Source organism: Hyaena hyaena, unplaced genomic scaffold, assembly GCF_003009895.1.
Source record: "Hyaena hyaena isolate Hyena2069 unplaced genomic scaffold, ASM300989v1 scaffold_123, whole genome shotgun sequence".
In the NCBI taxonomy this organism is placed as follows: domain Eukaryota; kingdom Metazoa; phylum Chordata; class Mammalia; order Carnivora; family Hyaenidae; genus Hyaena; species Hyaena hyaena.
The window spans coordinates 3,274,148-3,286,421 of NW_024080756.1; the positions used below are offsets into that span (position 1 = coordinate 3,274,148).

Here is a 12,274-nt window from a genome sequence, read left to right on the forward strand (position 1 = left end):
TGGGACATTCTTACACTAAAAAGAATTTATGTGATCATCTGAAATTCAAATTTAATTGAGCATCCTGTGTTTTATCTGACAATTTTCATTGGAAAGTATGTCTGATTCTGACAATATGGCAAGTTAAATTATGAAAGCCTTTTATGAAAGTTATGAAAAACAGTTCTACTACAGGATAGCCAGAAATGAAAACGGAAAATGCAATAACAAAGCTTAAAAGAAAGTTAGGAGCCAAAAATAGAGGGAATTGAAATGAGAGTAGTAAAATAGCTTTGGAGCCATAGAAATCTTGTTGTTTTAATTTGCATTTCCCTAATGACATTACATGGAGCATCTTTTCATGTGGGTATTTTCCATATGCATATATACTTTGATGAATTGTCTGTTCAGGGCTGTTGCTCATTTTTAGATTGGGTTATTCATTTTCTTTGTTGAGTTTTAAGAGTTCTTTTTGAATAACGGTCTTTAATCAGATACATATTTTTACAAGTATTTTCTCCCAGTCTGTGGTTTGTCTTCTCATTATCTTTTTCTTTCTTTTTTTTTCTAAAGTTTATTTATTTATTTTAAGAGAGAGAGAGAGAGAGAGAGAGAGAGCAGGGGAGGGGGAGAAAGAGAGAAAGAGTCCCAAGCAGGCTTCCCACTGTCAGGGCAAAGCCAAACGCAGGGCTCCATCTCATGAACCATGAGATCATGACCTAGGCCAAAATGAGGCATCAGATGCTGAACTGACTGAGCCACCCAGGTGCCCCTATCTTCTCATTATCTTGACAGAGTCTCTGCAGAACAGAAGTTTTTCATTTTAATAAGTCCAACTTATCAATCATTTCTTTCATGGATCATGCCTTTGGTGTTGTATCTAAAAAGTCACTGCTGTACTCAGGGTCATCTAGGTTTTCTCTCATGTTATCTTCTAGGGATTTTATAGTTTTGCATTTTACGTTTTGATCTGTGATCCTTTTTGAGGTGGTTTTGTGAAGTGTGTAAGAGATTAATTTTTTTCCATGTGGATGTCCAGTTGTTCCAGCACCATTTATTGAAAAGACTATCTTGTTAGAGTATTGTCTTTGCTCCTTTATTAAAGATCAGTTGACTGTATATAATTATGTGGGCTCTCTTCTCTGTTCTGCTGGCCTATTTGTATATTCTTTTGACAATACCACAGTGTCTTGATTACTATAGCCTTGTAATAAGTCTTGAATTTGGATGGTGTCAGTCTTCTGACTTTGTTGTTTTCCTTCAATATTATGCTGGCTCTTCTGGGTCTTTTGCCTCTCGATATAAACTTTAGAATCCATGTTAGTATCTATAAAATAACTTCCTGAAATTGTGATTGGGATTGCACTGAATATACAGATCAAGTTGGGAGGAACTGATGTCTTCACAACATTGAGTCTTAGTATCCATGAACATGGAATATCTCTCCATTTATTTAGTTCTTTGATTCCATTCAATAGAGTTTTGAAGATTTCCTTATATAGAAATTGTACATATTTTGCTGGATTTACTCATAAGCATTTTATTTGGATGCTAATATAAGTGGTATTGTGTTTTCAAATTCATAGTCCATTTGTTCATTGCTGGCATATGTGAAAGTGATTGACTTTTATATACTAACATTGTATACTGCCACCTTGCTATAATTACTTATTAATTCCAGATTTTTTGTTGTTACTGTTCTTTTGTATTTTCTATGCAGATGATCATGTCATCTGTGAACAAAGACAATTTTGTTTCTTCCTTCTCAATCAATATATCTTTCATTTCTTCTTGTATTACTGCATTAGTTAAGACTTTCAGTATGATGCTGAAAAAGAGTGGTAAGAGGGAACATCCTTACTTCATTTTTTATCTTAGTGGGGAAGCTTCTATTTTCTCACCATTAAGTATGGTATAAGTTGCAAGTTTTTATAAATGATCTTTATCAAGTTGATGCTGTCTTCCATTCCTAGTTCACTGAGAGTTTCTATTATGAATGAGTGTTGGATTTTGTTAAATGCTTTTCCTACATCTACTTATATGACCATTTTTTTTTTCTTTAACCTGTTAATGTGGTGGATAACACTAATTGATTTTTGAATGTTGAACCAGCCTTGCATACCTGGGATAAATTCCACTTGGTTGTGGTGTATAATTTTTTTTTAACTTATTGGATTCAATTTGCTAATATTTTGTTGAGGGTTTTTACATCCACGTTCATGTAATGTCTTTGTCTGGTTTTGGTATTAGGGTATTAGGGTAGTAGTACATAGAATGAATTAGGAAATAGCCTTCTGCCTCTATCTTCTGAAAGAGATTGTAGAGAAGTGATATAATTTCTTCCATAAAGGTTTAATAGAATTTACCAGTGAACCATCTGGGTCTGGTACTTTCTATTCTGATTCAATTTTTAAAATAGATATAGCCTATTAAGATTGTCTATTTTTTTATATACCATGAAATTATCATAAGGAGCAAGGACAAAATCAAAACAATTTAAGACAAACAGAAATTGAAAGCATTAATCCCCAATAAGCCCCTATTATAGGAAGGAAAATAACCCTACAAGGAAAGTCAGAGATGTCAGACAGAGTGCCGACAGACAGAAAAATAGCAAACATGAGGGAAATCTAAACACTGATTATGAAAGGAAAATAATTTGGATAATAAACTATATTTGAAATATTGAATAAAACAGCATTTAAGATGGCAAGCTGGTGAATAGTAGTAAATGTTTTAAGGACAGAGATATTACCTTCAGACTAAGCATGCATGTTAAGAATAGTGACAGTTACTAAGTGGATAGAAATAGAATGCATACCATTGAAAACTTTAGAGGAGTCATGGAATTAAAAAGTTCTAGTCAATCCAAAAGAAAGAGGGAACAGATAAAAAAGAATGGAGAAGATGCTGAAAAGTTAGGCAGAACTAGGTTATGCAAGGTGTTTTATGCTACATGGGCCAGAGTTCTCCAGGTAAACAAAACCAAGGGGATATATAGAGAGATTTACATTTATTTAAAGGAGATGGCTCAATGATTATGGAGGCTGGGAAGTCTAAAATCACAGTGTCCGCTGACAGGCTTGAGACCCTGAAGACTTGACAGTGCAAACGAAATCTGAAGGCAGACTGCTGGAGAATTCCCTCTTACTCATGCAGGCTGCCCTTTGTGTTCTATTTTGGCCTTAAACTAATTAGATAAGGCCCACCCACATTATGGAGGGCAATCTTCTTAGTCTAGTTCACTGATTTACATTTGAATCTCATTCAAAACCACCCTCCAAGTTGACACATACAATTAACCACACATGTGACAAGAGTGAAATGTCTGGATTTTATTTCAATTGAAGTGGGAAGCCATTAGAAGATTTTTAAAAGGAAATGATGAAACCTGATTGATTTATTTAAAGACTGCTCCAGGTGCTAGATAGAGGCAGATCCTAGAGGAATAGGAACAGAAGCATGGAAAGTTAGTGAGAGCAGGACAAAATGTGAGAAGAGCCCAGACTTGTGGAGATAGTCTTCGATAGGACTTGCGGAGAGAGTAGGGAGTGGGGAGTGAAGGAAAGACTGCAATCCAGGTTCATCTCTAGGTTTGGGACCAAATCAACGGAGTGTACAGTATTACCATTAACTAATCTGAGAGAAAACTGGATAGAGAGAAATTGGGTGAATAGCAAGTATGGGGTGGACATATTAAATTTCAGATGTCAGTTAGATAATCAATTAAAGATATACAGTGCGCAGATGTAGAGAAGAGTCTAGAGTTCAGAGGTGAGAGTAGAATTTGCGATATTAATATTAATATTGGAGTTCTCAGAGTATAGATTATAAATTATTATTATAAGATCCCGTACAGAGTGAATATTGATAGATAAGAGGCTTTCCAGGTTGTTTTCTCTTTCCCCTCCAAATTCAATCTCCACCCTTCTTCCCCATCTTTAGGCCCTGGAAGCTGCAAGGACTACAGCGAAGCCCAGTATCCACTGGCTTCTTGGTGAACTGGGTCAATGTAGAACCCAGCAGGAGTTTAAAGGAAAGAGAAAGTCAGGATCATCTAGCAATTAGAGGTTGGTAGAAGTCCTTTGTCGTTATGCAGGGCACCAAAACTTCCTTGTAGGCTATAATGGTTGACTGTAGCAGGCAGAAACTATAGTCCAAAGATTATGTCTTAAATGGATTTGAGGGGAACAGAAGAGTAATTGACATTGTTCAGTGCCAGTGGGGCATCTTTATAGGGATAATATAGCACTTTACAGAGATTTTACAGCACTAATTCAGTAGAGCTCCAGTTTTGAGGCCTCATCCTCCTGCATCTCATAGGGGTGATGTGTACCTGTTTACATTTTTATTTCCTACCCTAGACTAGACTGGAAGAGTTTCTTGTAAATATACACATGCTTGTATAGACCGAGTAATTTTCAACATGCTTGGTTCACAGGTTTGGTAAATACACATGTTTATTTATTCCTGGAATGTCTTTCACCCTGTGGTTAGATTCTCAATTTTTATTTTTTCTCTGTTTTTACCTGCTTTGATTCTGAAAGGTTGATTTAATTCAGATGTTACCCCTCTAAGAATTCTTCCATAAGAACCATCCATAATTATGGACATCCAGGCTTTGTGGATATATCTCTAGTCAGGCCTTCATTTGTAAAGGCAGAAACAAAGATGAAACAAAAAATCACCAAACACTAGCCAGAGGCATGCATGTGTAAAATATATCTCTCATTTCTTTCTCTGTTCTTGAACTCCTTCCCTTTCACCACCAAATTTATGAAAACTTTTAAAAAATGAATTGAGAATAAATGAAATATACATAATAGCATAAAATGTTTTTATTATTATTTTTAATGTTTGTTCATTTTTTGAGAGAGAGAGAGAGAAACAGAGCACAAGTGGGGGAAAGGCAGAGAGAGGTAGACACAGAATTCAAAGCAGGCTCCAGGCTCTGGGCTGTCAGCACAGAGCCCAATGCAGGGCTTGAACTCACTAACCATGAGATCATGACCCGAGCTGAAGTTGGACGCTCAACTGACTAAGCCACCCGGGTGCCCCAAAATAAAATCTTTTAAAACTACATTATTTAGTACTTCGAGTTTTGATGAATTTAAAACCACAGCTCATATCATATCCCTAAATGAATTCTAGAAGTGTTAAAGAATTAAATACAAACACATACACACACAAGCACAACCCAGTAGAAGAAAACAGAGTAGAATATTTATTAAATTTTTGAAGATGGAAGAACGTCTAGAGCTTAGAAAAATATTCAGTATCATAAAAGAAAGATGAACAGGTTTTACTCTGATAAAAAAATAGGACTCATTTACTGCAAATACGAAGGATTGATACATATATTACATAAAAAGCTCATGCAAAACAATTAAAAAATACCCAATGAGTAAGAGGCAAAGGTCAGGAAGAAACAATTCATGAAAGAGGAAGTGCAACTGGTGATTAGCATCTGTAAGAATGTCAGTGTTGCTATTAATTCGAATGAAAGCAACAAGGGACTGCTTTTCACCCACTAATTCTTATGAACCACAATTCCTACCAGTAAACTGCCTTCCAAAATGACTACAGCCATTCATGCTGCTTCCAAGAGCACCCAAGGGCACCAATTTTATTACTCTTTTACTATCACTTGGTATTATCTTCATTTTTTAAATCCATGCCCTTCCACCTAGTATGTTTATTTCCCAGAATTTGTATCAAGCTAATAATCCCAAAGATGGGGGAAAAGGTTCAGCACAGCAGTTTTTAATATAGTAGAACAGTACACAGTCTAGCACGAGGAATGAGCAAGTATAGTATATTTACTTGATGGGTCTGACTGGGGCCATTAAAAAAAAAAAAAGAAAGGAAATACAAAATCCTTTCCCTATTTTCCATACTTTATTTACTGTAGTTATGTTACTTTTTGTCTTAAGGTCTGTCAAATGGGCACTGCCTCAGCCTTGGCCTGAAGCACCCAGTCGAGGTGGTGGCCTTGAGAATGGGAGTTTTTGTGTTTGTTTTTAATTTTTTAAAAATGTTTACTTATTTTGAGAGAGAGAGAGAGAGAGTCAGAGTATTAGTGGAGGAGGGGCAGAGAGAGAGGGAGACACAGAATCTGAAGCAGGCTCCAGGCTCTGAGCTAGCTGTCAGCACAGAGCCCAACACAGAGCTCGAACCCATGAACCATGAGATCATGACCTGAGCCAAAGTCGGACACTTAACTGACTGAGCCACCCAGGAGCCCTGAGGATGTGAGTTTTGAGCCCATGTGAACACCATGTGCTGGTCTCCCCCTCCTACTGCTTAACTCAGGGAAAAAATTCAGGGACTCTGAACAGCCAGTCAGAATATTCTTTCATCATATTCAGGGTACTGGTTGATGGAAGATTTATAATAATATGAACAAAAGGAAGATTTCAATAACATGTCTTAAAATGATGCATGTCCTCCATTTTCTTGGCAGAAATGCAATTCTCCCTTCTTAGGACATAGACCTCCGGATATAACTTGCTAAAAAAACAACCTGCAAACATTCTAGGTAGGGTGTAAGTACATGTAGGGGATGGAGCTAGGGGGTTCTTGAGCTCCAGGGAGAAGATTTTTCTGAGTTTTCTATATTTTTATACTGTAAAGTATACACATATGCACACACACACACACACACACACACATACGTGAGTGTACAAAGGAGTCAGGCCACTGAAAGGCCCTAGTAACACTGACTGACACAATGACAATAATTTCCAAGTTGTGCTCACAGTGTAGGAGATGGTAAGGAAAGAGCAAGGGTCTGGGGTAGGCTGAATCTGGATTCTACTACTCATGCAATTCTGAGTTAAGAACATCTCTCATGTATAAATGCAAGGTGTAAAGAATTAAATGAGATAATGTACGTAAAACCAGTAGCATACCATCTGGCACATAAGGAAGAGCCTGGAAATGGTAGTCATGTCTGTAGTTATTCTAAATAGGGTCCTGTGTGTAACTATATTTGCATGTGAGTGTAGGGACCTAGAATGTCCAGAGCTGTAGGCTAGTTGAGAAAATTGGATTCCCCCTGCCCCGCCCAATGCTCCTATCTGCGGCACTGCATTTCTTAGATTTACTCAAGAGACCCTGTGGAGAAAGGGATGAAAAGGGAGAATCACATGGCCTTTGGTCCCTGGCTCAGCTCAGTAACTAAGCTTCTCTCTCCTCAGGAGAGAAGGGGTGTTCACCCCACTTCTATGCGGAACTCAGCAGCTCCAGAAAAAAGATGAGGAACTAGACCACCTTTGGGTTTATAGAGTTCTTATGGAGCCATATGAGAGAACATAATCTCCCAGAGATGGCAGATGCCCAGTGGGAATGGACTTGCTCTGGAGCCTGTGAGATGCTCTCTAGAGGCCCCAAGAATTGCTTGGGGGCATTTTGCAGGGGTTGCTGCCTGTCTGAAAGGTGAGGACACTGAAGCAATAAAGTTGGTTTTAATTGCTAAAGGAAACTCCTTATACCATAGGCTGAGGAAGACTGAGGACATCAGTATCTGGTTAAGAATCTGAGAGTTCCCCTTTACCATGGAAAGATGGTAAACTGCAAAACTAGGAAGGGAAGAAGAGGGGGTGGGGCATTACATTGCCAGAAAAACTTCCAGTTTCTTGAAAAAGTATCGATTCATCTATGGGTATATCAGCAATAGTTCAAAGGCTTTGGGTATTTTTCTTAACTTTTACAATAGGCTTCTAGTTTTTGTTTAAACATTATTTTATTATGAGAATACACAAAAATATATAGGACAGCCTTCTAGTTTTTAACATTGTTGAAATTATAGGGATCAAAGACAATGTGGATGAATCTGAAGGACATTATACCAAGTGAAATATGCCAGACAAAGACAAATACTGTATGGTATCATACATCAGTGGAATCCAAAAAACCCAAAAAGGTCAAGCTCATAGAAGCAGAGAGTAGAATGGTGGTTGCCAAGGACTGGTGGGGGGAGGGGGGAGAAATGGGGAGATATTGGCCAAAAGGTACAAACCTTCAATTATAATAGGAATAAATTCTGAGGATCTAACGTAAAGTGCAGGACTACAGTTAACAATACTGTATTGTATACTTAAATTTTGCTAACCCTGTGGGTTCTCACTGTATACACACAGAGACACACACAAAATATGTGAGGAGATGGATGAGTCAATTAACTTGACTGTGGGACATATTTCACAATGTATACCTATATCAAAATCATCACATCGAGCACTTTAAATACATATAATTTTGTCAATTATACGTCAATAAAGCTGGAAAAAAAAGGACTAAGTCACTCATTTTAGAGATTAAGAAACAAAGGCTTAGAGAAACCAAGATTTACCTAAGATCACACAGTTACTCCTTGTATTTTTTGTTTTTTGAAGAGCCAATCTTGACATTTCATATCCTAGGTTTCTTATACTGCTGCTGAAAAATTGATAATCTTATTTTTAAAATCTCATTCAAATTCAATCTAGTAAGTTTTCCTCGAACATACTTCTGGGTTAATGTCACATGATAAGATGCTAGATTTCATCATTCTCAAAACTGCAGGTGATTTCTAATTACAAAATAACGTATAAAGCTTGCTTCTTAAATACTTAAGAAAAAGAAGAGAGGCAGCCATTTAGTTATCTCAAATGCATTTATTTTGTTGAAAAAATGATAAAGTGTCCTACGTTTATGAAGTTTACAAACCACTCTTTATGTTGAAAGTATAACCAGTGTTTCTAATTTATTTATGACAATGTTAATTTCATTTCTTGGAGCTTTCTAACACTTACTGAGCAATTTTCTTTAACAGGGACTGAAAATGTTAAAAAGGAAATTGAACAATAGATTTATGAAGTAAAGTAAGTTACTTATTCTAAATGGAATAACTATTTTGTTAAAGCAAGAATGTTTAGGCAAAGCGCGATAATTTGTAAATTATGTTAAGACTTATGCTTATAGAGGAAGGAGCACTGGTTTCTGGCCAGCAGCTCTTGGAGTCCAATTGAGGGCTGGTGAGCCAGGGTGTGTCACTCAGAAGGGAAAGTACAGCAGAGAGGGCCAGATTTTCCATCTATTTCCATCTATCCCTTTCAGATAAGTCTTGACATTCAGATAACTGGTTGCAGTTACCCAAGCAAACTATCCATTAACTGGGTCGATATTTTTAAGAGAGAGAAAGGTCTGTAATTTATGATCAAAATCAATGGCTCTAAACTGAGGTTCCTTGTATTTTTTGGTCATCTTGGCACCCAGGTATGTAATGAGTTCACATCTCTCCAAAAATTGGTCCATCTTCTTCTTATACTTCCTTCTTGTATATTCAGAACCTTTGGGATTGAAGGCTGTAGAAAATTTCACAGAACTCTGAATGTTTTCTGTTAGGTTAGTGAATCATTAAATTAAAAAGAAAGAGACTATGTGTGTGAGAGATTTGCACAGCTATAGCTGAGAAGATATCCAAATCCCATGTAAGATTTAGGGATTATTCCATTTTAGATCATAATTGCCTCTATTCACCTTTCTCTATGGCATGGATTATTGAGAGCCGATTATATTACTTGTAATCCTTGCTTTAAAAACTAGAAACTCAGTTTTGATATTTTCATCAAAATGTTTGCTATCAACACACACACACACACACACACACACACACACATCAGTGCACACAACCAATCCATATCAACAACCCTATGTATTTATCATGTATACTACAATTAATGTTAAATTAGTGCCGAGTAGCATATCATTAAAGAAGACATACCTTTTAGGTGAAACGCTATAAACAGTAGTGCAGATCTCTTTACACTTAAGAAGGGGAATTTGGGCTTTAAGCATCCTGCTGCATTCATTGCTTTAATTAGTGAAGTTGCGATACCCTGCAGGTAGAGAACAATGTAAATAATGTGTATATTTGAGTTTGGTTTCTTTTCCTATTGGCAAATAGATAAAGAGGCTATTCTTTGCCTCAAATAGCCTCTCAAGGTTGGGGATAAGGCTTATAAGGTTGGGGATAACCACCTTATATAAAGGTGGTTAGATGCCCACTTAACTAACAGGAAAGGAACACAAAGTACTTTGGATAAGGAAGAATGAAAATTACAAATTGGCTGAATGTCAGGAAGGTGATGGATACATGGGTTACATCATACAATTCTTTCTATTTTTAGATTTGACATTTTCCGTAACAAAATGGTAAAGACGAAAGAAGGGGTCCTGGGACTCTGAGTTGTGTTGGCCCATTTTCTACTTCCATTGCCAGAGCTGGACAGACTACCTCTGCTAGCAGGATCCCTGACCACCTGGCAAGGAATTCCAGAGACCACAGCTGTTGCTGCAGTAAAAATTCTGGAGCCCTGAGCAGGCAGAGAAGATGTGAGGCCCTCCTGATGAAATGTGGCCTTACATGAGAATACTCCTCTCTGGGTGAGCCTCATCTTGCCTTTTGATACTAAGCCAGATGGAAGGCTCACCATCTAGGCAAGTTGAAAACAATGAAGTGGTTAAGACTTTGTGAGAAAGGTATGAAATTATGCCCCAGGAATTAATTTCATAGAATTAAAAAAAAAAAAAACCTTTAAAATAGTGGTTGATTGATTACTGATGACTTTTATTCTGTTTAAAAAGAGTTATACTTAGATAAGTAAAATGTGACTTGAATAGCATTTGAGGGCATTTGCCCCTAGTTTTGAGGCAAAATAGATCTTTGGTGGTTTCGCTGTGGTGCTTTTGCAATTCAACGCTTTTGAGCAGTGACTAAACCTCCCAGAGACTGCAGCTGCACGTTACACATTTACAAATAAGAAAATTTAAACTAAGAATCTAACCACAAGTCAACTGTAAATAGTTTCATGACAATCTACTCTCTCTCTTCATTTTACTGCAGATATTTGGGAATTAGCTACAGAACCAAGGGTTTTTCTCACTTCTTATTTTCACACCTGCCCATAAACAAAATAGGTTAAGAGTGGATTTAAGTTTAGAATCAGAAAACTCACCCTTCAGTTTCATTGTTACCAAAAGAAAACCTGTTAAAAAAGAGATCATTGTACTCTGCTAATATATGCACACAGACAACCATGTAAACTGAACCTGTTCCAGATATCCAGGCAAAGGAAGACTTGTGAGACGTATGGGCTCCTTTAATGGAGGCAGTTTGTATGGAAGCTTCTGATTCCAGTATCTCTGTGGCAACCTAAGAACACAAAGTTCATCAGATGGGTGCTCACACATGTACTCATTGTGTGAGCACACAGGGATGTGGATGTACAAGAGCCGAATAAGAGATACGGCTCAGCGGCTGGTTTTCCCCACTGGGGAGAACGTGACAAGGGAGAAGGTCCAAGCCCCTGGAGGTAGGTGCCATGTCGCAAAGAAAAGCCGTCTGATCGGCACTTCCTCAAATGCTCACCACCAGTAGAGCCGCACACACTTCCTCTTTCCGTGGGACAGCTTACCCGCCATGTAAGAGGTGTCTCCACCCTTTCCACCGGACTTTGGATCCCCCTCTGGCCCCTCTCCAAGTTTCTGTAGCACAGTCATTTCTCTCTCCCTCTCACCTTTGACATTTCCTTCTCTATTGGATCTTTCCCATCCATCTGCATGTAAACATGTTCATACTGTCCCCATTGGAAAAAAATAACAACAAGGAAAAAGAAAAACCACCTTCACTCCATCAGTCCTCTATCACTTCTAGCAACCAGGGTCTTTTCTTTTTAAACTTTTTCAAACAGCGTTAGCAGAGATCACAAACGACTGCACAAATTCCACATAGTATTTTTGAACTACTATGTGATCTGATCCACATCATATTTTTAGAAATTTGTATCAAAATTAAAAAAACAAAATTTTAAAGAAAAAGCAAAAAAATTGAAAAAGAAATCTGGTTTCCAACTTCTTGTGAAACACAGAAATGTCTGGCGGTAGATGGGAAGGCTCTGCTCCCTTCACTTGGGGCACGCGCGGTCCAAGTTATAGCATGCAGCCATGTCCTGTGGCCTCACTTCCAGCCTGCTGCCCTCAGATACTTCATCCTCTTGGCCACTGTAGGCATCTGTGTGTAACCTCTGGACCAGGCAAAGTCTTCATTTCCTCACCTGGCATCCCCTCTGTGGCACGCTGCCCTTGGCTTCCACTTACCTCGCTCCACTGAAACCATTCTTGCCAGGATCACAAATGACCTGTTCTAACCTAAATCTGACATACTTTTCAGCTCTTGTCTGCATGACCTCTAGGCAGCACTCAAACTTGTTGGCCACTCACCTCACCACCTGCCTACCCTCCTCCCCAGAGC

The 12,274-nt window shown here is 37.9% G+C and overlaps 1 protein-coding gene across 1 annotated transcript in view; it reads right to left on the reverse strand.

Moving 5' to 3' along the window:
- Positions 1-8,644: 8,644 nt before the first annotated feature.
- AK9 (adenylate kinase 9) overlaps positions 8,645-12,274 on the reverse strand; it is a 125,440-nt gene continuing 121,810 nt past the window's right edge. Inside the window, exons 39-41 of the mRNA XM_039237385.1 lie at positions 11,074-11,176; positions 9,746-9,860; positions 8,645-9,326 (exon numbers count right to left, since the gene is read on the reverse strand). Of these exons, the coding sequence (XP_039093316.1) occupies positions 9,124-9,326; positions 9,746-9,860; positions 11,074-11,176 (421 nt within the window). The 3' untranslated portion in view covers positions 8,645-9,123. The remainder of the gene's footprint in view (positions 9,327-9,745; positions 9,861-11,073; positions 11,177-12,274) is intronic.